The sequence below is a fragment of the Pteronotus mesoamericanus genome, unplaced genomic scaffold, assembly GCF_021234165.1.
Source record: "Pteronotus mesoamericanus isolate MK-2021 breed Mesoamerican mustached bat unplaced genomic scaffold, CSHL_Meso_final scaffold_54, whole genome shotgun sequence".
In the NCBI taxonomy this organism is placed as follows: domain Eukaryota; kingdom Metazoa; phylum Chordata; class Mammalia; order Chiroptera; family Mormoopidae; genus Pteronotus; species Pteronotus mesoamericanus.
In genome coordinates this window covers 56,186,479-56,212,624 of record NW_026555321.1, presented here as the reverse complement: position 1 = coordinate 56,212,624, position 26,146 = coordinate 56,186,479, and the positions used below count along the sequence as shown (strand labels likewise).

Here is a 26,146-nt window from a genome sequence, read left to right as displayed (position 1 = left end):
ATTTATGTCAACTGTGATTGAAAACTAAAAAATAATTTTAAAAAAGTAAAACTGAGGGGACCTAAATGACTTTATTTCATAATCTCCACTAGAGTATGAGGGAAAGACCAGAGGCGTTTAACAAGTATATCAGTGATCTTCCTTCCAGGTTGGAATGGTGGTGATCTCACATTGGATTTGCTTCAGTTGATAAAATGCTGTATGAGGGGAACATTCAAATTGTTTTTGTTCTAAATCATCATAAATTGAAGTGTAACTTTAAAAACTAGTTAAAAATTGAAGTATACAGTTTTAAAATGAAAAAAAACAAAACAACAAAGTGTATGCACTCCCTTTGGCCCCTAGCACTCCTCTGTAGGGGATGCCCTGTATATATCCATTCTATGCGCTTTGAATGAGCTGGGGTATCTACACTGGGCATGCTCATTTGAGAGGTCAGCTAGACTTTACAAAGGAAGAAAAGTCAGTACCAGAATAAATACCTGTAGGTTTTCCTATAAAAGCAATAGGTTTTTCATGTGAATACCTCTTCAGAAAAAGTTTAAGGTTTTTAAGAAGTTTCTACTTCCCCCCCAATGTTTTCATAATTTTAGCCAAAAATAGATAAAAGCCTGCATTAAACAGCTGGTCAATATTTATCCAAGGCAGTACTTTAGCACCCCCATGGTCAGGCAGTCCAGATAAACTGGTGGATGAATCACAGGCAGGCACTGTCATAGCAAGGTACTGAATAAGTATCTCCCTCTTCACCACACTCTTCAGCATAGTTACTTGAGGCTTCAAGTCTGGCAACAAAATGCAATCAGGGTCAGTACTGTGGATTTGCTTTAAAAAACAAAAACAAAAAACAATGTCCAGCTTATTTATAAACAGCTAGAAGTGAGTTGTAAACCCAGTGCTTCAGGTAGGTTTATCAGACTTTACCTGCTCAGCAGCGGTCCCTTGTTTGCCCTCAAACTAGTCCATAATTGTGCTTACTTAATAACCTCCAGGCTAAGGAGCTGATTTCAGAAATGTATTTCTGGTATTAAGGCTTGACACCCAGGTAACATTTATTGGCTCATACTTGGAGGAATGTCATCTGTAGAGCCCTGCCACTTGTACCTAATGTTCCCCCTTCCCCTCTCCAAATACCCAGGCTCCAAATACCTGGGCATGGCCCTTTGCTTTGCCATCCCCTCTACCACTGAGCTATGTGAGCTTGTGCACTTGTCCAGCATCCGTAATGCCTATCCAGGGAGTTCAGCATCTTGAAGTTGCCTGAAGACTGTGTCTCTGAGGGTCAGAAATGGGTAAAGAGCATCCCTTTTATAGATTCCAGATCTTAATGGATCTGCCATGACAGTACATTCTCTTAGTAAGCCTCCTATTTCTCACTGACAGAAAGACATGGCGCTTTTAAAACATTGAATGGTGGATTTTCACCTTAAGTTTGATGTAGCTGGACAGCAACATTTTTTAGCAAAAACTGCTAATTCAGTATAGGGAGAAAGAAAATGTCCATAACCGAGAGTTTTCTAAAGATTGAGAAGACCTTGTCATTCTACTACCCTCGTCCCAGGAACCCAGTGCTGAGTAAAGCTAGTCATAGTGCATAGGGTTTTTGGTGAATAAACCTGTAGTATGTTGCCATCTAGTGGAACATAGGCAAACTAAAGATTTATGTATTCTGACCCCAAAGTTCAGCAGAGCTAATTAAATCAGCCAGGGAAAATAACTCAAAGTATTTTCTAAAGGCAAGTGTTTTAGTAACACATGCAAATTTAGTGAAACTGAAGTTGACTTTTAGTAATCATGTTTTCTAAAAGTTGGCAAAAGTCACTCTGTTTCTCAAGTTTGTGAATGTTTAAACACTTGGGAGCTAATGCATTTTTCAAACACGTAACCAGGTAAGGACCTGGCATTTTCATTGTTATCTGTGCAGTCAACACACTTTCTTATCCAAAGTCCTAGTCAAAGACTTGGTTATTACAGGGTTATTTTAGTATTTTTTAAAAATATGATTTTTAAGTTTTCTAATACCTTTCTTACATACATTTCCGTTTTTTCCTACTAACTTCCCACAGAATACATACATTTATTTTTCAGGAGAAGCAAACCCATGACTTCACAAAGTAGGACTTTCACATTTTAAATTCTAACCAGGTCACAGAAATGTCCAGTTCTGTGATTGTAGACCTGACTTGCATGAACACCTACAGACTCTACTATGGACTCATTCATGAACATTGACTGTCTTATTGTTTCTTTGTCTTTTTGCTATGTTTGCTTAGATCCCTCCCTGGTGCCACTGCAGCTGAGTGTGCATCAAATCTAAAGAAGATCTACACGGTACAAACAGTACAGGTAAGACCCAAAGAGGGGCACATTTAATCAACTACCTTGAAAACTGCCACTGTGGTGGAAGTCCCCATCCAGGTTTCTGCTCTGGTGACAGGTCTCCAGTCCATTTTGGTGCAGCTGCCCTTGACTACGACAACCCCAGAGGACTGCTGACACGCCCCCATGGGGCCTGCTCATTTCTTGGTGAACTGCTAAAATTTATCTACTACCTAAACCTTTCACAGACCCTCATGAACAGCAGGCTGTGCTGTATTTGAAAGACAGACAGACACTGTGTCCCCATTCTGACACCAGCTCCCTGTCTGAGCTCTTATTTCCCATCTGTAAGGGGCACTGGCAGCACCTGGAGCATCACATTAGAGGAACAGGGGAGCGCTGAGCATGGAAGTGGAAGGCCTAAGACCACTTTCCTACTTCATGTTCAAATTCCATTGTCCTCAATTGGTCAAGTCTCAACCTTTTTAATTTCTGTAAAATTAGCATACTGATAGCACCTACTTTGTTGTTGTTATGAGGATTAAATAATATAATGTTTATACCACACTTAGCTGAATGCGTGATACATTGTAGATACTCAACAATTATAAGCATAATTTTATTAGTTCTTTCTGTCTCCAACTCTTAGGATGAGCACTTCTTTAAAAAACTGGTTTATTTGATCACATTTCTGTTTTATTCAAAAGCAAATTCTACAATTTTTCCCCCTTTTCTAGTTTAATACACTATTATAGAGAGAACAAGGCTTTTAAGTCTATTTCATAATTGCTTTGACCAAGTCCTGAATTTTTTAGAAGGTCATATTTAAATAGTTTTCCTGTTGTGCCCCTAATTCCTTTTACGTCATAGGAATTCTACTAGATTGGCACCTAGATTGCAACTCTTAGGCAGTCTCTCACATGCAGAAGAGAGCCTTTTTCAGAGTTTTCCCAATATCTGGCAGAAAATGTGGTATTTGTACTTATGCGGTCCCAGGAAGGGCAGTAGGTAAAGACACAGTCTCAACCATAGGCTATTTGTGATCTAGTTGGGAAAATGACATACGCATGTGGAGAGCGAAACATCAGTGCTGCTGCAATAACCAGAGACAGTTATGAGCTGCTTTCCCTTGCTTCTCTCCTGTGGTGAAGCAGCTATTTAAACCTCAGAGCGCTCCAACTTAAAGCCTGTTCTCACATGAAAGATCTTAGATCCCATAGATTTTTGAGGGACTAATTAGACTCTTCTTTCCATTATGGCATTGGATTGTCGGAGCTGTGCCTTGGATTCCAAGGCAGACTGGCCCACCTGGGTGCAGTCAGATGAAGGGGTCATTTGGGTCCCCCCTGCTGCATGATGACACAAAGCAACTGACTGAGCTTTGGCACCTGCAGCAACTTAGGGGCTTCAGGGACCACTTTAGAGTACCCAGGCTGGTACATGCTAGGAAATGCTTTCTTAAAAACTACATTGGCATATAGTTTATATTTAGTTAATGGAAATTTCATAAGTGCACAGTTTGATAAGTTTTGGCGAAGGTATACAGACATGTATCCATCACCCAGATCAAGATACAAAAGTTTCCATCGTGCCAGAAAGCTCCTTTGTGCCTCTTTTCAGTCAGTTCTCCCAGAAGCAACCACTATTCATATTCCTGTCACCATATATTCATTTTGTTTTTCTATTGAATCTCATATAAATGGGATCTGAGAATACTTATTTTGTCTGGTTCCTATTACTCAGTAAATATATCAGGGTTGGATGAACGAGTGAGAAATTAATAAATGAACCATGTTCCTGAGTCACAACAAATTGTTCTTATAAGGATCCATTAAGCTGTAGGCTGTACATTCTCAATGGGGGCAAAAATGGATGCTTGGTGAGCAAAAAAATCTTTTATGTATAAAGCACAAATATACCTACAGTACATAAACACATATACAGTCTCTCTGTGGTATTAAAATTTCACAAGGGAGTGATAAGGAGAAAGGGCTCCTTCAGGAGCAGAGGTGATAATAAAACACTGATCTGAGTGGACAGGCAGTTCTGTCATATCTCAGAGGTCTCTGTCTCCTCAGTTTCCTCATTTGTAAAACTGAGATTATAACAGTGCCTACTTCCTCCAGTTGACTGAGGGCTAATTGAAGTTGCATAAAGTTTTTAGCAGGACTTGGCATTTAGCCCTTAGATTTCATAGACTTTTACTTAAGTGTTGTTGGGTTCCACCCCTCACCTCCATCAGTTGCTTGGCATGGATGTGGGCTCTGGTTACACTGCCTGGGTTTATGTCCCCTATCTGCTACAGACAACCTCGGGCAAGTTGCTTAAGTTCTCTGTACCTGCTTATATATCTTTAGGATGGGAGTAATTGTGACACCAGTTGTATCACGAAGTTGTGAGAATTAAGTGGTATAAGAAATAGAAGGCACTAGCAAGGGTCCAATCATCATAATAATCAGCTCATCTGCCATCGTTCGCCTACTTCTACTGCAACATCTTTTTACTTTTTCAGTCATGTTTTATATCAGCGAACTGTGTGCTGCTATTTCTAGATTGATTATTTCAAGTATTTATAGCACAGCTAACACCCATGTGTAGGACAACATGTCTATACCAATAGACATTTTGGGATTTCAGCCCTTGAGTATCCTTAATATCTGTGAATAGTCCTTAGTACTTAACAGCTAGCCTAGGTGCCCATCTTAAAGTCATTTGAAGACTTGATTTTGTCCCACTGTCTTTTTATTCTGTGGTTGTAAGTTAATCCTTGAATTTTATGTTAGCACTAAAAAACTGCATCCCTAATCATGTCTGTTTCTTCCCCATTTATGTTTGGAGGACGTGAAAGAATCATGCTTTGCATAAAGACCATGTATCTTTTTGTACTTTGAGGTCATTCAGCATATCAGAGATCTTGATAGAGTGGGGGAATAATTATGCCTGTTTATTAGTGGGGAGGCTGAGGCTAAGAGGTAAGTGTCCCAAAACAGCCAGTGGAAACAGCCAGTGGAAACAGCCAGCCATGCCGTGTCTCTGGGATGGGAACTTCGTTGTCCCACTTCTATCGAGTTCAGTTCTCTTTCTTTAATTCCCCATTGACTGAGGAGGTGGGTGCTTCCAGATGGCCTGGTGACCCCTGCTGAGGACAGTCTCATCAGAGCCAACAATAATTCTGCCTGCTTGGGCTTAAATGTATTTCCCACTTTCCTGCCTTTCTTGGAAAGTTCCATTTTTTCATGTAGATTTGTTTTTAAGATGCTTATTTCTTTTACTCTCTTGTAAACATTTCCAAATGTTCTACATTTCTCCTGCGTTTTTATGTCCTAAATTGATGCTCTACAGAGTAAAACAAAGCTTCTGAACAAGGCTGATTTTACCTGTGAGAGAATAAAGACCTACCTGCCAATGTGATTTACAAGAGAGGGCTCCCTCACTCCCAGTGTCTTCCAGCCTTGCTACCACAGATCAAAAATTGCACTCTGAAAACTCACCCCTGTGTATCATCAGCCCCTCCTCCGTTGTTGGTGTTGTCACTTCAAGTTCTGCTACATTGTATCTCATTTGTACTGTATTCTACCCGATATTTCCCATAAGCTCACTGATTTTTTACTTATATTTAAATAAAAGACACTTCATATTTCTTCTGTAAATGGAATCATAAACATCACTTATTATAAACAGAAGATGTTCTTAAAAATATATAAAATCTATGAAAATTAAGAAAATGTTCCTTCTGTGACTATTACATCAAGACATCATCCTTTATCAGAAGTATGGGGTAGTAGTGTCACAGGTCATTAAGTTAGGACAGCAGATGGCTTTCCAAACCCCTGGGAAGTGAGGCTGCCCCTTTCAGAAGGAGAGGTTTTATAAGTCAGTATTGATAACGGAGAATGATGGGAAGATTGAGTTAAACTACTCATCTCCCTGGACACAGAATGGCAGCTCAGGGTGTGTGGTGTCCTGCAATAGAATAATCTGAATGTAACCATCTCAATGAATGGGGTGGTGGGCATAAAGCAAGATAAACTCTATACCAAAAAGAGAGAGAGATGGACTTGAGGCAAGATCTGGTTCATTATTTCTGGCTATCACAGGCTAATAATAATAGGATTCTTTATTATCATTTAATTATTCATTACATGTACGGGATCAACATTTTTAGTCATGACCTAGTTGTGCAGAAATAGAAGTGGAATCACCCGTGTCTCATTCAGGTCCTGTCAAGCACGGGGCGGGGCACAGCAGAGTGGAGAGACCAAATCTTGCAATGTAAAAGTAATTTAGTTGCTTCAAAGGTAAAACTTGGTATCTTCTGAAAGAGATCAGAATATGCCAGTTACAAGGATTATTCTGAGCTGAAGGCAATTGAGAAACAGTAGACACAGTTGTTTCTGCCTAAAAGCAGGGCCTAAATTCCGCTGTGTAAAGGACCCGCCCCCTCCTTTCTCATCACTTGAGTCTACATAACAAACCTCACTAAACAGCCCTTATTGACCATATATTTCCTGGTCACCTTCTAGGAGCCCGAACTCCAATTATTTTTGTTTAGTCACTTATTCACAGTGTATCACCCTTTGTTAAATGGAATCTGAGTTCACCCAGTTCTTTGGGTTTTATATGAAGCCCCTTTATACTTAAAAATATTAGCATCAATAAAGAACCATCTATACCTATGGGCTTTACCCAGGTAGCAGGCTACACACTGCTCTGCTGTTTCCTCCAACTTTTCAGGAGCTGGGACTCTGTCTTAGTCACTCAAAGTTCAAAGCCCACTTAGCTCCCCAGCTAGAACTTGTTTTTCTCTATTGACTCCCTGTATGGTTGGAAATCGCCCTGACATCCTTCATCGTATCTTCTTGACCATTAGTCCTCAAAATTTGGGCTCTCACTTTAAGTCAAGCCCTTTGGGAATTCAAAGCAAAACGCATTTTTGTCTCCAGTAAACAGCTCTTGCAAATCAGAAGCACTTTGTTTTCAGCCTGTTGTGTCTGCTGTGAGTTAAAAACATCCATTAAGCTCTTCAGGAGCCTCCTTAGTCTGCTCTTCCCATAAATATCATTGGTTCACTTGGTGGGAGCAAGCCCCAGGCAACCAGAAATACCCAGTGAAAGAAAATATTTGTTTAGTATATCAAAATGCTCTCCTGCCTCACATGCTACAGCCCCCAAAAGAAAGCTTGGGTTTTATGGGATTTGTTTTGTTTTGTTTTTTAGTTATATTTGGTGGGTATTTTTGCTTGTTTTACATCTTAATGTCTTTCAACACATGACATCTTTTTTTCTCAAGGATATTCTCTTGCTGTTCCTTCCAAAAATTTGAAGAGGAAGTTTACCAGTTTCTCTGGTGATGAATGATCATCTCTTTGGCAAAAGACTGTCTGGTGGGACATAGTTGCTCCAATTAGAACTAATAAACGGGGGATTTATCAAGTGGTCATCACTGTCTAAGGAAACGAACCACACCTTGCTTCCTTACTTTAGGCTTACCACACACTTTCACTTCCTATCTAATAATTGAATTATCTAATGAAATTGTTGTATTGTCCTGTTACACAGAGAGGGAAACTTGGGTTTCAAGGGCCGTGTGGCCCATGAAGGTCATCCTGGGAACGTTGGCCTTATATCCAGACAGACTCCATTGGATTTAAGACTCTATTGGATGGCTGTCTGACCTCAGTTCTTAAACAGAAGAGGCACCAGAATGATGCTTAAGAACTTACCCACCAAGGAGCATACTCTGTGTGCAAAGGATGCTCCCTCATGCACTCAGCTCTGTTCCTCAAAGACTCCTCACGGTGTTCACAAATGTTGACTGAATGAATGACACCCAACTCTTATACTATTCCTTGTCCTTGGGTTATTATTAGGCTTTTGAAAAAGCATTTGACCATCATTAATAAGCATTTTGCATAGTTTTAGCTTTACTACAATCTGTTGTTTGCAAGCCCAAATAGAATTAATTTCTTTTGAAATCTATATGAAAGGTTCTCTATCTCTAGTAAAATTTAGGTGTTTCAGCAATAATGAAAAAGTGTTGCAGGGAAAACAATCATGAATTATCAAGCTTCCAATGAAACAGCCCTTCCACTTGCACAGGGAGGAAGATGGTCTGAGGAGCAATGTAATGCTGGGTTCCTTCCTTGAACTATTCCATCATCACACAAACCTAACAAGTTGTATAAGATTTACAGCAAGAAAATAGACCAGTGTAATGCCACATACTTTTTAAATTGAGCTTTTTTCAATGATGTCATGAGATACTACTTTTCATTTTCATGCACAAATGTGCAACCGTGTGCTTTAATAAGTACATTAAGTCAGAGTTAAGTCTGTTGTATCTCCTGTCAAATTTGCCAAGACTAACAAAATAAATGTGTTTCTGTTTTCAAGAGAAGCTTGTAAAACTATAAACCTTAGCACAATCCTTAGGGTGTTTTCTTAGCTTCAGAGCAGGGGAAGTTTTTTTGTTTTTGTTTTTGTTATTTTTTCCCCCAAGGTGCTTACAACAATAGGTAAAAAGTCAGGATTCAAGAATTTTGTCAGAGGGTGGGGCAAGTCCTCTGGTGTGGGATGCCTTTCAGGGACCTAAAAGTTTGCCTGCACCAAAGTCATTTTTGTCTTACATAAGGCAGAAATTTCTGGTTTAGCATAGTCTTGTCTATAAACTCTACACAGGTCATTGCCGCACTGTAGTGAGGATCCCAGGTTGAAACTAAGGCACCACCATGCTGGATGCTGGTAAGGGTGTCTGCTGGTGGGAAAATAACTTTAAACATTCCTTCATTCTGTGATTTCATGACTTGGTCCATGGCTTCCAAGGTGGAAGAGAGAGGTGCCAAAAACCTACAGTAATATCATCAAAGAAGTAGCCTAGTGGTTAAGAACACAGGTTTTAGAATCAAAATGCCTGGCATCAAATTCTAGTCCTATCCACATATGCACCACAGACAGAAACTGAAATATTGGAGTAATCTCATTCTTTACATTAAGAGCAAGCCATTTAAAGGACAGACATTACAAGGGTGGGAAAATATTTTTTTTCTGCCTTTCTTACTTCAGGCAAGACTAATAAATTGACATGAGATAGATTAATGGGAGAAAAATGATGTAATTTATTATATATTCACATACAGGGGTTCCAAAAGACCAGGAAAAGAGACTTGAAGATGCATTAGGCAGATGAGGATTACAAGGGCTGTCCAGAAGTTACCCAGCCATGTAATATGAAAAGTAGAGACATTTATTGAAGAAGATACAATATACGAGAAACATTGTATGTAGGAAAATGTCCCCTTCAAAGTAGGCACCTAGGGACCTCACACAGTTCTCCCAATCACCATCAGCTGCCCTGTCATATTTTCCTGATCTCATCAATAGTCTGAAAGCTCTTCCCTTTCAAAGGTGATTTTACTTATGGGAAAGGCCAGAAGTCACAGGGTGCCAAATCTGGGCTGTTAGGGGACTGAGTCACCTAGGTGATTTAATATTTCACCAAAAATCCCTGTGTGAGAAATGATGCATAAGCAAGCACGTTGTCATGATGAAGCTGCCAATCACTGGTTGCCCATAGCTGCAAATTTCTGAATCATACCAGTAGTTTCTGTGAAGGAATGTTCAAGCCTTAATGCAAAATTTTATGCAGATTTGTTGCTGTACTCAGTCATTTTGAAGATGACGGCCACACAGTACACATGCTCACTCAATGGTGTCTACCACCCCCACTGACTAGTACAGTGAAGCGGCCATTGTTCACATAGGTGCCTTCCAGTCCACTCACCTTGGCTGCCAGGTTACATTGATGTTATGCAAACCATCTCATTATATTAACAATGGCTGGACTTTTTGTGGGCAGACCTTGTATATGCCATTCTGGACTAAGGAGAGGGAGCCAGAGCTCTGGGGCTTCAAAGGGAAAGCAGACAATTTACTGGAAGATGAGAAGGAACAACTGTGGTAACCATATTCATGCTAGGTGTCCCAGAAACAATGGGAAATAGAGGGGAGTTTAACAAACAGATGTGCTCTATCCTCCATGTTTCCCATACTTAATTCATGTATACTAAGTTGAATATGCTAAGGCTGCCTTTTTGAAGCGGTCTTTTCTATTTGAATTTTTTTAAGCAGGAAAGGGGAAGAGTCAGTGGTTCTTTCTGAGTCTTTTGTTCCTTAAAAAAAAACCAGCATAAAATAATCAGTGTCCCAAAAGTCATATTTTGAGGGTGGTAAATGCTGGTCCCCTTCCGTAAAGATGGATACTGTTTGAGGACCTACTGTTTCTACAAATCCATTTTCAGCTATTCCCCACATTAGTGATGCTGTAGATAAAGGATTCAAGGCATCCCTAATTAATAAATCTACTGGCAGGTAGTTTTTTACCTTCAGTTTTCATACCATGTATTGTTGCTGCCCTTGCAATTAATTCAGCTTTAACTTTTGCACAAGACAGACTCGAACAACTGATAAGGATTTTCATTCTACATAGATAACTCTCATTCCAACAATGCTACTCTATTCATGACGCTCTGGGGCAAGTTGTTCTGTTTGTTCTATTGCTTGTGCTGCTCCCTTCAGACCCACTAGGAGTCACAGACAATCACTCTCTACTTACCTCACTACATGGATGGATATTCCTCATTCGTGGTGTAGTTCTACTCATGGAATTCATAGCTGAGTGATTCTATATCCCATTCTGAAGAATCTGGGGAAGGTTTTGTTCTTCATAAACACAATTCTCAGATAAATCCTAATGGTCATACCAAACAGTGATGCTTAGGCAGGTTAATCTCTGTGCCTCACTTTTGTTAACCATAAAACAGGCATAATAATAGTGCCTCCTAGTGAGGTTATCATTAGGACAAATTACATAAACATGTAAACCTTAATAGACCAAAGCTTGGCACTATTACTATTATTATTACTATTATTACTGTTGTTACTATTTATCTATTATTTTTATACAATGCTTCTGCCTGCTAGCCACTCTGTGTCTTCATTAGTTCTGGCTGCTGTAACCGAATACCACGTGCCATGTGGCTTAAACAACAAAAATTGATTTCTCACAGTTCTAGAAGCTATAAGTCTGAGTATAGTCAAAGTGCCAGCATGGTTGAGTTCTGGCGAGAGCCCTTTTCCTGATTTACAGACAGAGCCATTTCCACATTGTGTCTTCACATGGTGGAGAGAGAGGTGCCTAGCTCTCTTCTTCTTCTTATAGGGATACGAAGGCCATCATGGAGCTCCATCCATGTGTCCTAATTACCTCCCAAGGTTTTGCCTCCTATATGAAGTTACTGTATGAGTTTGAGGAGAACACAGACATGCAGTCCATATTGCTCTGTATCTTGAGTCACTGCTGAGTGTTCCTGTGAGGGGAACAAAGGAGGACAGAGCACCTCCGGTGACTCTTCCTTGCCTCTTACTTCACACCCCATCGCTTAGTCCAAAGGGGTGTAGACTCCTTCTAGGCTCAGAAAGAACTCTCAGTTACAGGAAATATGGTGAAGCACTACAGGCTTTCTTAGATACAATCTATCTGTCAGAAAAATCATTAATAAGATCCTTCTCCAGTTTATGTGGCAATACATGGCATAGGAATGTTTGCTTATTAATCACAGGATTGCGAACTATGGAACTTGGCTTGACTTCAACAAGGAACATTATTTATTTTTTTATTATATATTTTACTATTTTTAAAATTCTTTAAAAAAATTTAAATTGATTTTTAGAGAGAGAGAGGAAGGGAGAGAGAGAAAAACATCAATTTCTTCCACTTATTCATGCATTCATTGGTTGATTCTTGTATGTACCATCACTGGGGATGGAACAAACCTACAACCTTAGTGTATGGAGTGGACATTCTAACCTACTGAGCTACTCTGTCAGGGCTACAAGGAACATTTTTAAATGTTAATGTTACATTTTCTAGCAGAAAATTATAAAGAACACTTAGGAAAACCTATTTTGAATAGGTAGGACTTAATGAGATTCTGATTTTTTTCTCTAGTTCATTAAAATTATAATCTAGTGGCATAGTAAAAATCAATACTGGGTATATTAAACAAAGTGTTTTTCTTTTAAAGATATTCTGGAGTGTGTACAATAATATTCCTCCTGTGACTAGCCTGCCTTTGAGATGTAGTTATCATTTAATGAGAGGAGAGAGGCGACCACTTTGGTAAGTATCTAATGTTAACTGGAGGTTAGGGTGGGAGGGAAATGATTGTAACCCTCATTAAATACTTCATGTTGAACTGGAATGCCAAAGCACTTTTCTCCAGGTGTTACTGGAAGTAATTTTAGCTTTACTTAAATATGAAATAAACCCTTGCCCTCCACCCTGTTCACCTTGGGCTCAGGATGGAGAGAAGTTTTCTTGGTGCTTCTCTCCCAAGGGCCCAATTCAATCTCCCACAAATGGGGTCTTACTAGTGCCCTGAAAGTACGATGCAGCCCTTTGTGTGAGGGTTGCATCGTTTGGGCTTCTTTCATTAGTTCTATAACTACCTGAGCAGTTGAGTGGAAAAGCTTATAGGCTGGTAGGGATCTGAGGGAGACAGATGGAGGATCCATGCCTGTTGTATGGTTGAACAAGATCATGTCACTAAAGATAGATATCTCACATGGACCACAAAAAGTGTATGGTACTGACCATGGCCTAGGGTCTGGGCGAGGGAGCATCCTTCTTTATTTAATGGCTCAGTGCAGTGATGAGGACTGTGGGCATAAAGTCAATTTGCCTGGGCTGGAGTCCCCGTTAGTAACAAATCCTTATATCCCTCAACTATTCGAAGTTATGGTCTCATAAAATGGGAATGTATCTCAGCTCCTTTGGTAGCAAATGACAGGAACTTAATCTGAGCAAAAAAAAATGTTTTTTGGCTTCTATAACTGAGAAGTCCAGTGGTAGGGCTGATTCCTGACAGATGTGAGTACTCAAATATTAGCTAGAAACATGATGCTGTCCATCAGATTTGCTTTGCTTTCCTCTGCATTGATTTAACTTTCAGCTCCCATTTGAGAGGGAAAAATGGCTCACAGTACCTCCAATCTTGCACCCCACAAGGTTATCCATGTCAGCATTCACCAGCCCCAGGAAAATACCAGGGCTGGTTCTCATTGGCTCACTTGGGTCACCTTTCTATCCTTGACTGATAACAAACACTAGCAAGAGATAGTATCTCATGGGCAAACCTGGGTCACAAGCCCATCTTAGAAGCTAGGGTATGCAATTACCCCTATCTGAATGGATCTGACATAAGAATAAGGGACAAGTGGTTCCTTAAAGGGAAATCAGGATGCTTTTACCAGACGAGGAAGTAGACACTAAACAGGGAAGCACAACAAATTCCCACCGAAGGTGTTGAGTCTCCTAATAGACCTAAGAGACAAGGTTGATATGAGTCAGACAAGGCAATGCCATTTTCCTGATATTGAAATGTAAGGGGCCTATACATAGGCGAAGCACTGGTGTTAATTTGTCCATTCCCAGGTAATCTAGGGAACCTCTCATTACCACCTCCTTGGAGATAAGCACCTCATGTTGCATCATCTTCCCTGCACTTGTCACTTAACTTGCTTCTATTTCCAATAAAAGTACTGGGGGAGAGGTTTTTTTTTTAAGAAAGCTGGTTTGTGTTTATTTTTTTTTTTTTTTAAGATTTATTTATTTTCAGAGAGAGGAGAAGGGAGGGAGAAAGTGAGGGAGAGAAACATCGGTGAGTCACCTTGCACACCCCCAACTGGGGACCTGGCCTGCAACCCAGGCATGTGCCCTGACCAGGAATTGAACCAGCACCCCCATAGTTTGCAGTCTGGCCCTCAGTCCACTGAACCACACCAGCCAGGGGTTTTTTTGTTTGTTTTTGATGTCACCTGTTGTTAAAGTAAATGTATATACAACCACTTAATCCTTGAGTATAACTTCGGACCTTGGTCTTTGATCCAGGGAAGAGGAAAGTAATGCAAAGGGTGGCGTATGGAAGATGAAAGTTCCCAAGGACAGCACGGTAGGTTTGTTCTGATCCTTTTCAGAAACTGACTGAGCTTGGGGTTGTTGATTACAAATGGTGACATTTTGTGCTTTTAAGACAGCCTGCCTGGTCATCTCAGAACAGGACTGGGGGTGAGAAATTCTTTTCTGACTTTGGTGATTTTCTGTCTTACACTGTCACCTTGAAATTATGTTACTGTGCTTCTCTGTAGAAGTTGTGTATTAGTTTTACTGTGTCATAGAGTGTGAAGAGCTAAATGCCTATAACTTTTACAGAAAGCTTATTATCGTTATGGTGATCATTTCCTCATCAAGCAGTACCTAACATGTGGATGTTGGTTTTACAAAGCAAGAAGCAGGCTCCTTCCTAACCAAAGGCATGTCCCTCCTCCACTGGCGGCAAAGTGGTTCAGAGAATGACCATAGCATTGAGAGTGAGGGTGCTAGGGAGGCCTGGATCTCACCATTCTCAGGAGTTCCACGTGAGGCTGATGGGAACCTGGATAAAGGAATAGCTTGGTGGGATGCTGCTTTGCTATGGCCAAGCCTCAGAAACCTCAATTTTCCAGGGGTAGGTGGGCTCAAATTTATCATGCTGACTGAAACTGAATGTTCATATCTGCTCTTAAGCCCTGGGAAAGCAAAAGACTTCTTTGAAAATAGATGAAAGGGCAAATGCTACCCGTTCTCACCTTTTCATGGTTTCTTTCATGTGGATAAGCTCAAAGGATTGAACTGTCTCCAGAGACCCCTACAGTTGAGCAAGGGGTCATTTTCCTATAAGCACACACCCAAAGATACAGCAAGATTTATTTGTTAAAGATGCAAACTCGTAGTCAAGATGTATAGCTCTAAGACTGGCCTGTTGTTTGGCATACATAGTAGAAAATGTCAGGGGAGCCAGTGACCAATTGGTTATTAAGGCCTATGAATCCACTCTGTCCCCCTTAAAAAGGAGAGAAAGCAGATAGTGTAAGAGGAGAGAATGTAAGTTTTTTAAAATTTCAGTAAAAACAATTTTCTTTTTCATGTTATTTTCTGACCCTAGACTGAATACTAGTTGAAACAATCAGGATGCCAATTTTCAGTGAAAAGAGGCTGACAGGCACGTTTGTGCTTTCCTTGTTAGCCCAACTGGCCACATTCACAAATAATAACGCTTCAGGTCTACGCAAGCGTTACCCTCCTGAGCAGTTTGGTGCACACAGCTGTCAACGAGTAGGAGTCTGGTAGACCAGCCTTGTCTGAATCCAAAACAGGACGGGAAACCTTCCTTTCCCTAACGTCCTTCCTTCCCCTCAACTTCATCACTAACAGTGTAAGAGACTGATAGTTGGGACAGATAGGAAAGAAAAGGATGATTTCTAGATGGGCGACTTGTAGACCAGATGGGAGAGTCTAGGAAAGAGAAAAGAAAATGATCCTCAAGAGTAAGAGGTCACAATGGTTAACTGCTGTCATCTGGGTTAAAAGTTCAGCAAGGCTGCTTTCAGCTCATTAGAATGTAATAATAAACACTATTGTTATGGTTAATATGTATGGAGCCCCTGGCATGTAGCAGACATACAGCTATTTATAGAGTGGTTGAGTCCTTTGGCTGCAGCCACAGTGCTAAGTCCTTCCAACACATTTTTTGACTACTGTCATGGTCTCGACATCCCTGGGAGGTCAGGCACTCTTATTATTCCCTGTCCATATGTGGAACCCTGTGCAGAGAGGTTGATAGCCTGCCCAACTCATAGGTACTAAGCAAAGCAGCCTGTCAGGAATCAAACCCAATTCTGGGAGAGTTCAGAGCCTGTGGACCAAGGCAAGGAAGATAAATGGGACTAAGAACTATTCAAGATGAATAACTGGAAAAACTTCTAGGCCTTCAATAACCTGTTTGTTGCATGGCATTGGTAGATCTTAAATAGAAAGACTCCATTTTTTCTCACTGGAGGTAGACAAGACCATGTACTGATTCTCCTGGGAAAATGCATACATACACTCGTATAGTTCTATCACTTAACATAAACAGTCTGTCTTAAGTGAATAGAAATTTGCAAGTCTCTAGTATTATTCAGTCAACCAGAAATTTCCTTAAGTGCTCTTTACTTGTGTAACCTTTTAAGTACCTTATAAACTGCAAGAAAAACAGAGAAAGGGGTTTTAAAGATGAGGATTTTACTAATAGCATTCAACTATAACTGGTTAATATATTTTGAATCAGAGAGAGGTAAAGAAATCAGAAAATTACATCATTTGAGTGCATTTTTCCACAATTATTTGAATTTTATTGGGGATTTCACTAGAAATTAGCTTTGTGACTTAGGACACCAACGTTTTTGGACACAAAGTTTGTGACTCTGGATCACTGTATCTATCTGTGTAAAGTTATTTGTCAAACAGTACACACACACTACTGTTGTGTTTACCCCTGTAATTAGGAGATGTCCGTGGGCTGTATACATCGGCATGGAAAGTGTACATGAAGTTGTGGAAAATGGGACTTGTCTAGCTCCTGGATATAATTGTCTAAAAAACAAACAAACAAACAAAAAATATATATATATATATGTTGTGTTTTTTTGGTTTTGTTTTTTGTTTTTATTCTTTTTCACACCAGTCCACAGTTTGGAAAGAGTTGTTGTTAGCGACTATCGGGGAACAGTTCACAGACTGTGCTGCAGCAGGTAAAGAGCCATGGCTCATGGGCCCGCTTGGGTGTGCTTGGCTTGTGCTTGTCACTTACAGAAGTTTGTGTGTGTTTGACTTTTTACATGTTTTGAAGTTGTTTATTTTGTAACTGTGAAGTTACTTTGATTTATTCATGTGATTGTGGCATTTAGTGTTATATGTGTATACTATATGTATATATACGTCTGTGTATATGCATATGTATGTTCCCTCATAACTCATCTTAATAGTGTCTATGACCATCTGTCCAAAATAAATAAGACAAAAGAAAAGAAAATATGGTATCAGTTGGACTCTCAACACAACTCTTGGTTGGTTTCCTATTTCAGTTCTTCTAGAGGGGAAAGTGCCTTTGTTATCTAGTGAAGTTTGTTAGGTAGGCACAATTCCTTCTATCCCTCTCAGTTCCTTTCCCCTTTATCCTGTCCCTCTCTTGGTCCCTTGCTCAAAGGGAGTAATAAAGGATAGACAGGATGTACTTACTGTTATTAGCTGTGACCCCACAATAGAGGCTAAAATATAAGGTCTTCATTGTATTTGGAGACCATTTTCAAATACTGAGTGAATTTCTGAGAGCTCTGTGAGTACATTTTTATTTTGCTTTGCTTTTATCATGAAACCACTCAAAGATGGGAATTGAATTGCTCGTTTAAAGTTTTGTTTTTCTTGGGCAGTCCTTCCTGGGTGGATGCTTCTGAGGTAACATTTAGAATCACATCTTTCCTGTTCAGCTTTCAGTTATTCATTTATTTATTTATTTTAACAAGTTGGTATTGAGTAATTTGCCCTCAGATGTCTTGGCTGGTTGTGATTTTTGGAACCCCTGTACGCCTACCCAGTGCTATGGCAAGTTTCAAATCCATCTCACTAACAGTTTTGCTCATTCTTTTCTTTTACTTTCTTCTTACACCACTTTTTTATTTACATAAGACAAAACCTACTTAAGGTGAAATTGCCTTTAAAAAATACAGATTCCTCCTATTTTAATAGGGAGTGGTTAGCAACTTCACAATCTGCAGCCAAAGTGAATCCTAGGTATAATTATATGCAAATACCAAAATCCCTGGGAGAGGAATTTTTCTGTATGAATTATTCCCATTTCCAGAACCAGGGGAAATTATCTAAGTAATAATGAATTGCCAGAATTAAGTAAAGAAGACCTCTTGTTCTGTGGTTGACTCAGAAAAGTAGAGCACCATTAACTATTCACCATTAGCCTTCCATAAACCTGGCTCTGCCACCTGAAGCAAGTCAGCTCATCCCCCATCTTTACACAGTAGCTCATCATGGCTCTGACATCTTACGCTGCCAATACCCTAAAATAATCAGGGTTTTTCTGTTGACTCTGCTTATGACTATTACATGTTTGCTGATGGATCTGTCCTTGCATAAGAGTTGCAGCCTTTTTACCACGCATGTTCTGAAAGCACTCTACTAGTAGACTATGCCTAGTTACCAAAAGCCAAGCCAAACTGAAATTTGACAGTTTGGCATATTCAGCACCCTCTGACCAAAAGTGTAGGAATAGGCCAAGTCGAAAGACTGGAAAATGCTGATATTTTCCTGAAAGACTGATGTAGTAACTTCATGACCATTCTTGAAAGTGGTAAACTGTAGAGCTTCCCTCTTTACTTGAAAACTTTATGTTCACATAAAATTTAACATAACTGAGCTCTAGCAAGTATATTTTATAGGTGTAAATAAAACAAATGTTTTGATGGAATAAATTCCTGTTGAATGGTCATGGTCAGGTACTATTTAATTTTTTGGAAGTTGTTTAAATGTGACATATATACAAAAAAGTACACAAGCTATCATGTATATAGATTGATAAATAGTCACAAAGTAAACAGATCCCTGTCACAAGCCTCCATATCAATGAGCAGAACATTATTGGCCCCCAGAATCCCTCTTCATTCTCCTGCCCCCCAAATATGGCTGCCAGTCTACTTCAAACATCATAGGGCTGATTTTCCCTGTTTTCAAACTTTTGTATAAATGGAACCATTTAGTGCCAAATCATACAAGTTTAGCTGAACCAAATTCATTTAAAAAGGAAAGAAGGAAGAGAGGGAATGAGGAAGAGAAGGAAGGAGGAAAGAAAATAATTATTTTACTGAAGATGAATTTCTTTAGTAAATTGGACATGTGCTTATTTCAATTGTATTTAAATAACAGAATGTTTTAACTTGCAGAAGACAATTGGAAGAACTGATGACGTAAATTATTTAGAGTTACCGATTTACAGAAATTTATGCAAAGCATATTTTTTAAAGCAACATTTTCTAATTTTGGTGCTTACCTTTTTCATTTTACTTCTTGTTGCTGGGTATGCAGGTTCAGGGAGCTGACCCTATTTCATTGATTTGTCATAAATATGCAAACCAGGAGTCAAAAGTCTTTACTCCTATCATTTTGCTGCAAATTAACATACACAAAGTGGCTGCAAGGAGAGTACAACAAAACTTTACTGATCTGGACACCATTCTCAAATATTTATAAGGTAGCCCCAAATGCAGAATTTAGCTTTGTTTTTTTTTTTTTTAAAGACCTCTGTTAATTAATGTGGGTAAATGCTTTAATGCCCACCCACTGCAGTGCCATGATAGCAGAGCCACACTCAGAAGATATTTACTCTTTCTTTATACACAGTGCTAACAAATGGTCATTGATTCTCTAGCCCATAGTTAAGAAGCCCAAATATGGAACAGGGATGGCTAGATAGAAGCTCTGGAGAGCAAGAGGCATCAATAGGAAAGGAGACAAGCAAACCTCCAAAAGCAAAAAGAGTAGCTCAGAATACACAGTCGAGGTCTAGTTAGTGTCGGGGCAGTTAGTACTGATCACCCTAAGATATCTGAACGCTTGGCAGGAAGTAAGGAGAAATACTTGTTGTTCTTAACAAGGGCAGTCAGGCATCGAGGAAAAGTTCATTTGAGTTCACTTGGCTTTCAGAGGGCAGAGTTATGCAACTCATTTTAGAAAAAGTCTCATCAAAACAGAGTAAGAAATAGTCAAAAAGCTTTGGTAACATGTTTAAAAGGGTAAATTATTTATCCAGAAAATTTGTTTGACTAGAACATTTTGTTTATCTAAGTCCCTGGTTAAATGTGATATGATTGCTACAGCTCTCACCCAATAACTTGCTTTTTGTCCAACTATTCTTTAGAAACAAGTATTTATTATGGGTTATCTTGTGCCACCTTCTTTTTATCATCTTAATTATAACTTACAGATGAAATAATAAGTGCTTAAAATATAATGCAGGCAGATTTGAAATTATCACTCATTTCTTTTTTCCTGCCTTTCCCTTAGATGACGAAGTAATAGGAGTCAGCGTCAGCGTTCGGGACCGAGACGACGTAGTCCAAGTCTGGAATGTAAATGCCTCTTCAGTGGGCGAAGCGACTGTTTTAGAAAAGATCTATGAACTCCTGCCCCACATATCATTTAAAGCAGTATTTTATAAACGTAAGTGCTCTATTTCCCGTTATTACTTTCAATTCTATCATACTTTTAAAAATAGAAACTGTGTTGCAAATGAGGTGAAGGCAGAATCACTTGAAATTCTGTAATCCAGAAAATATTTCAACAAAGTACATTTAAGTGTTTAAAAAAAAGTTTAGTCTCAGAAATGAGAATGAGATTTAATTGTTGCCTAACTAAGTACATATGCACATGTTGTACTTATCATTTCAGAAATTTGAGCCTGATCTTAAATTTGTCATTCTCAGAAAAAAATTACCTTGTATTTGAAGCAACAGTAACAAAAATGTTACTATATGAGCTGGCACGTAGATATTCAATCATGTCTTCACAAACAGGATTTTATTATATGCATATATAGCATCTGTATTTGTGAAGGAACTCTTCTGAGCACAGCAGTGATTGAATATTCTACTGACATGCTAATGCTTTCTCATTACTGATGACTGTGACACAGAACTGAGGGAGAATTCATGCACAGTGGTGGACTGTTAAAAGTATGAATAGGTGTGTGGACCCATTGTTTCCATCATGATTCATGTTCATTGCTTTTGTGTGCTCTTTCGAAAAAGTCATTTTTGTCATAATGAAAACAGGTTAGTGTTATTAAGCCAGTGTTTGGTAGATCAAACTTGAGGTTACGCTTTCAACAATGAAATAGAAGCTTTGGCAGCCCTACACATATATGACAAATTTCCTGTTTCCCAAACTTGGCTAAGAATCAATAACCCAATTTTTTGTTAACTCTTGTATTTCATTGAATCTAAGATGCCCTTGATGATAAGTATCATTTTAGTATTAATGAAAAATAAAAATAAAAGGCTCCCAGTTAAACTATGACACTTTGACTTCAGGGGAGCCAGTGAGGGGAGCACATCTTAGAATTGCTGAAATACATACTTCATTTACTGTTTCACTTTTCTGAGCCCCTTGCTCAATGGAGGGGAGGGAATCAAATTTTATTTCATGATAGTCTTAGCACAATGAAGAATATTACAACTAAGGCCTCCCTCTAAGAAATCACACAATCAGGCCAAGTGATTAAAATTTCAACAGTGAGAGTAAGCTGGTGCTGCAGATATTCAGGAGGTGCCTAAGGTTCTAAATTTTAGATGGCTATTTAAATAAAAGAAACAAAGATGGCAATTTAAATAAAGGAAATAAAGAAGTTGCTTATTGGCTGTCAGTGTGGAAATTGCACATTTGTAGATACAATTTTCATTCCTTAGGGAACATTAATGAATTTTCAACCCAGATATTAATTTCTTCCTTCTATTCCACAAGACTAATCACAGCCGAAACTCTCTGGAAGGAAATGTTTCGTTGTCATTTGTGAACAGGGCTAAAACATTCTTTACCATCTTTGAACCCGCTTCACAGTTCACTCAAAAGAGGGGAGAAAAAGTATGGAATTATTAAGTCAGGCACTCTGGATTTTTGTCCGACATCAACAGTGTGACCTTGAGTAAGTCACAACTTCTCATCCTTCTACTTGCTCATCTATGTAGTGAGGAGGTTGGTCTTAAATGATCTCCAAGGTCCCTTCTACTTCAAAATCATATGATTCCATTTCCAGGTAACATATTGGTTAGCAGTAGGTTCAACATAATATGAGTGTTTCATTAGACGATTATGCCGATTAGGCGATTAGAGTGGTTAGGCTGATTTTTAGGACAGCCGCTGTCATCAGGCAAGACTAAACAAAGATGAGCCCCTGCTCAGCTTTTGTGATGGACAGGGGGTTTGGGAGGAGCCAAACAAAGGGAGGAAGTTGCAGCTTTGCCAGTTGAATGAAGCTGAGTAGACACCCTGAAGACAGATTTCATAGTGAAGTTTATGGGTAATGCAGAACTGGCTACAGGTCTCAGTAGAAATCCATATTTTAATGGTATAAATTACATTTAAAAACTCAAAGATGAATCAAATGAAAATTTGAATGGGGGAGGGAAAGAAGCAATTCTCTTTATTTTATATAAAGCAGGCAGTCCTTTACTCAGTAGGGTTACATAAACATGCTGTGGAACTGATTTGGAAAACTAGGGTTTGGGCAAAAATCTTATTCACAGCAAGATTAAGAACAGTTGTACAGTGAGGTAAGTTAGAAACGGCCAATTGCATGCTTTCACTCTGTCTTGTTCCTAGGACTTGGTCTAAGTATTCATTCACAGAGTGCAGAGGCAGGTGACACAGCAGGTTTTCCAGCAGGGTGGATGATGACTGGGCTGTTGATAAGTTATATATGATTTGGATAAAGATTGGTTATTTGTCCAAGGAACTCCCCATGTACAGAAACCATTCTTCCCAAATTCTGTTAGGTTTTTCAGAGCAGCTGAATAACAAATGTCTTTTCTGAGGTGAAAACTGTTTAGAGCAGAGGTTGGCAAACTATGAATTGCAAGCCAAATCTGCCCCTTCTTCTCCTGTTCTGTGTGAGCTGCAGCTAAGAACAGTTTTCCATATGTGTATAAGGTGTATGGGTACCTAGCAATGCCCATTTGTGTACATATCTAGGGCTGCTTCATCTTTGAACAGTGGCACAGTTAGTAATGGGCATAAGAGACCCTCTGGCCCACAGAGCCTGCAATATTTATTCTCTGCCCCTTTCCAGAATAAGTTTACTGAGTCCTGGATTAGAGTACTTCTATAATCCCTCTCTGCCAAGGCTCACTTGGGAACAAAGTTCCCTCTGCTTCCCAGACTCTCCCGATCCTGAATGCTCTCTTCTGCTATATCCATGACCCATGCAGCCGTAGCACTTAAGTGTCCCTCACACTTACAAGTAATGCAGGCTTTAGCTAGTTCCTTATCTCTTTATTTTTACCATTTGGAGGGGAGCGTTTCTGTGAGGTCATGGCCATCCCATGTGACCAGAAGCACTGTCTATCTTATTGCAGAGCAGACCATGTTTTCTTTGGTGTCTGCCCTGAAAAATCTTCCCTTAAAAAACATTTTTAAAAAGCATAAAAAGTGAAATATTTATAAAGTTCCCCTTGTGAAAAATGTTCAATTAAATCAATTTGGATTACAGTATACTCTCAGGAGTGCTTAGAAGTTCTTCTCCCAATGTCTTATCCAAGTGAAGAGAAGGTGGGGCGAGCATCCAAGATGATTCTGAAGGGAAGATGCCCCCCCGCCACCAACTAGCCTGAACAATTTAGTCCATATTAAAATCAGAGAATCAGGAGGGATTTCAGAGGTGAAATGGGCCAGACCACGTCTGCCTTCCTAGAACATCTTTGCTGATGGGGTAGGGGGTGGGGGACAAAGTACAGGGGATCTTGAGTTGCCCTTGGTTTTATCAGACCCAAGCCACAGAGGCTTTCCCACTTCAGAGAGGAGAATCTGCCCTTGTTCATGGTGATGGTTAGCCAGATCCAGAAAATAGATCTTCAGTCTTGTCACTTTGCCTTGGAGAAAATACTATGTATTTCATAGGTCTCCCATTTCCCACTTCCACTTTTTTAAAATTTTAAGTCTTTGAAAAATATATTTGATAATTTTTTATCCTAGAGTTTTTAAATTGTAACTAGTAATTTTGCAAACCAGACAGTAGAGATGAGAGAGGAAAAAAAACATGCTTGGGAAAAATAAAAGACCCACCAATTTTATGAAACTTCATTTCCCACAGAGGGGGTTCAGAGATGAGGAGACCTAATTGTTACCACCTTTGTGTTGTTCTTTGTTTTGTTTTAGTTTTGTTCTATTTTATTTTTAAAAATAGGCTTGTGAATGGCCCTGTCTTGGGTAACATGAGGTCCCTCCCTACGCATGCATTCCATGGGGTGCATTTTCCCCACAGAGTTTGTTCAGAGCTTAACGCATTCTCTTCATCAGCTTGTCGGATTACTCATCCTCTCCGGCACAGCAGAAGGAATAGGCAGTATGCCCATTGCTTGTTTATTCCTTGTTTTAATTTTCATTATCACGTTTCTCAGGAAATGCACGCCTTAGCTAACAGTTAGTGGCACAAAAAGGTATTTGAGTTCTTGCCAACATTTGGGGAAACTGAATGAGATGCCTTAGAGAAGGGTTGCCCCATCCTTTGCTTAAAGTTTTCTTTCCTTTTTTTCTTTTTTTTTTTTTTCTGTTCTTTAGCCCATGAAGAGCATCATGCTTTTGAAGGTGGACGTGGAAAACACTAATTGCACTCTAAAGAATTCTTTGTCCTTTGCTGATTGGTTTTGGAAACGGTCTTAACAGGAGGGAGAGTGAAGAGAAGACTTGCCGAAGTCCAATGCTGGTCAATTTAGCGCGGGTTTCTGTCCTTGCAGATTGGGCAATTAGGACTCAAAGTGGCAGGTGGGGTGGTGGGGAGACTGTGTGGGTTTCTACAGTCACATTGCTTCCCTTCTCTTTTTCCTTTTTTTTTTTTTTTTTGGCTTTCTAAATTCTGTGTTCTTTTTACTCTAATTTTTCCCCTCTTCAATTACTTACTTTGTGTAATTATTGTTTTGTACACTCTCATTGAGGCATGAGAAGTCAATTTTCTTTTAAGTAGCTGTACTACACCTAGTTAATGAGAATATGCATAATTGTGACAGGACGGCTTCTGAAAACCATGCCACACTTGCAGGAATACCAGCTAGTGAAACCTGTCTTGATTATTTGTCATGACACACTCCTGTGTACTATGCACTGGGCATTGCTTTTAGTGTCCTAGGGAAAATAAAAACCACATTTAATCACATTTTACACTGACAGCACACACATCTTTTGTTTTTCCTTTTTAAAACTTATATTTTAGTTATAAAAGAAAAATAATAGTTGGGTTGCCTAACATGAAAACCATAATCACAGTTGAGTATCAGGATACAAATCAAACTCTAGGTTTGGATTCTGTGAATGTATTTCTAACCAGAATTTCAATTTGGCCTTTTCAAAGGAAGGTTTAGGATGGTAACAAGGGATTTTTCCAGATAAGAAATGTTATACTTCTGATTTAAAGAGGAGGGAATACTTTAATTATTTGAATTAAGCTTCTTCCAAAATTTGGGTGTGTTTACCTACTTAGGGCTTTCCACATCAATTTGACAGATTTTGTTAAACAACCCCCTTTCCTGCTCACATTGTATGTCATGTCCAATAATCAGTAGTCCTCCAAAATGGGCAGCCTTCCCCTGCCTTTTTCATTTAGGGGCAGGAAGTTAAATCTCATTTCCAAGATGAATGTGAACATTCACCAGAACTCAGAGTACATTCTGTTCATGTTAATTTTTGGAATTGTTAATAAAAATTGTATTGTGTTACCGAAGAAATACTGGTTTTAGTATAAGGAACTGGCCACCCTCTGGAACACTGAGACTTGCTTGCTGACCCTGCTGTGCTTCCTGCTGCTTCCACCTGGAAGAGGTGGGGTCCTTTGAAGACGCCACCTCCTGATGGTGTTTTTGGAGTCAGGGTTCCTCGTGCATGCTTATACATTTTACAGAAGGGCCGAATGCTCAGAACTACACCGAACCCAGAATTTTTAATTCCTCTAGCAGTATTGACCAGCAGAGAGACATGGAGGTACTTGAGGCCTCCAACCTGTGTTTGTAAATAAAATTCTTCAAACATTTGAAAGGTCTTTCAAAATATCTATTTATAAAAGTTGTGCCCTTCACTTGCTTTACTAACTACATCAACCATAACAACAATGATCATAGTTTTTTACAAAAATGCTTTGTTTCTA

General features: G+C 39.3%; 1 protein-coding gene across 1 annotated transcript in view; it reads left to right on the top strand.

The window, feature by feature from the left end:
* The window catches only part of EIF4E3 (eukaryotic translation initiation factor 4E family member 3), a 37,095-nt gene extending 11,365 nt beyond the window's left edge, over positions 1-25,730 (top strand). The window contains exons 2-7 of the mRNA XM_054595842.1: positions 2,274-2,346; positions 12,401-12,495; positions 14,266-14,326; positions 16,919-16,985; positions 20,305-20,460; positions 24,571-25,730. Coding sequence (XP_054451817.1) covers positions 2,274-2,346; positions 12,401-12,495; positions 14,266-14,326; positions 16,919-16,985; positions 20,305-20,460; positions 24,571-24,617 — 499 coding nt within the window. The 3' untranslated portion in view covers positions 24,618-25,730. The remainder of the gene's footprint in view (positions 1-2,273; positions 2,347-12,400; positions 12,496-14,265; positions 14,327-16,918; positions 16,986-20,304; positions 20,461-24,570) is intronic.
* Positions 25,731-26,146: the final 416 nt, after the last annotated feature.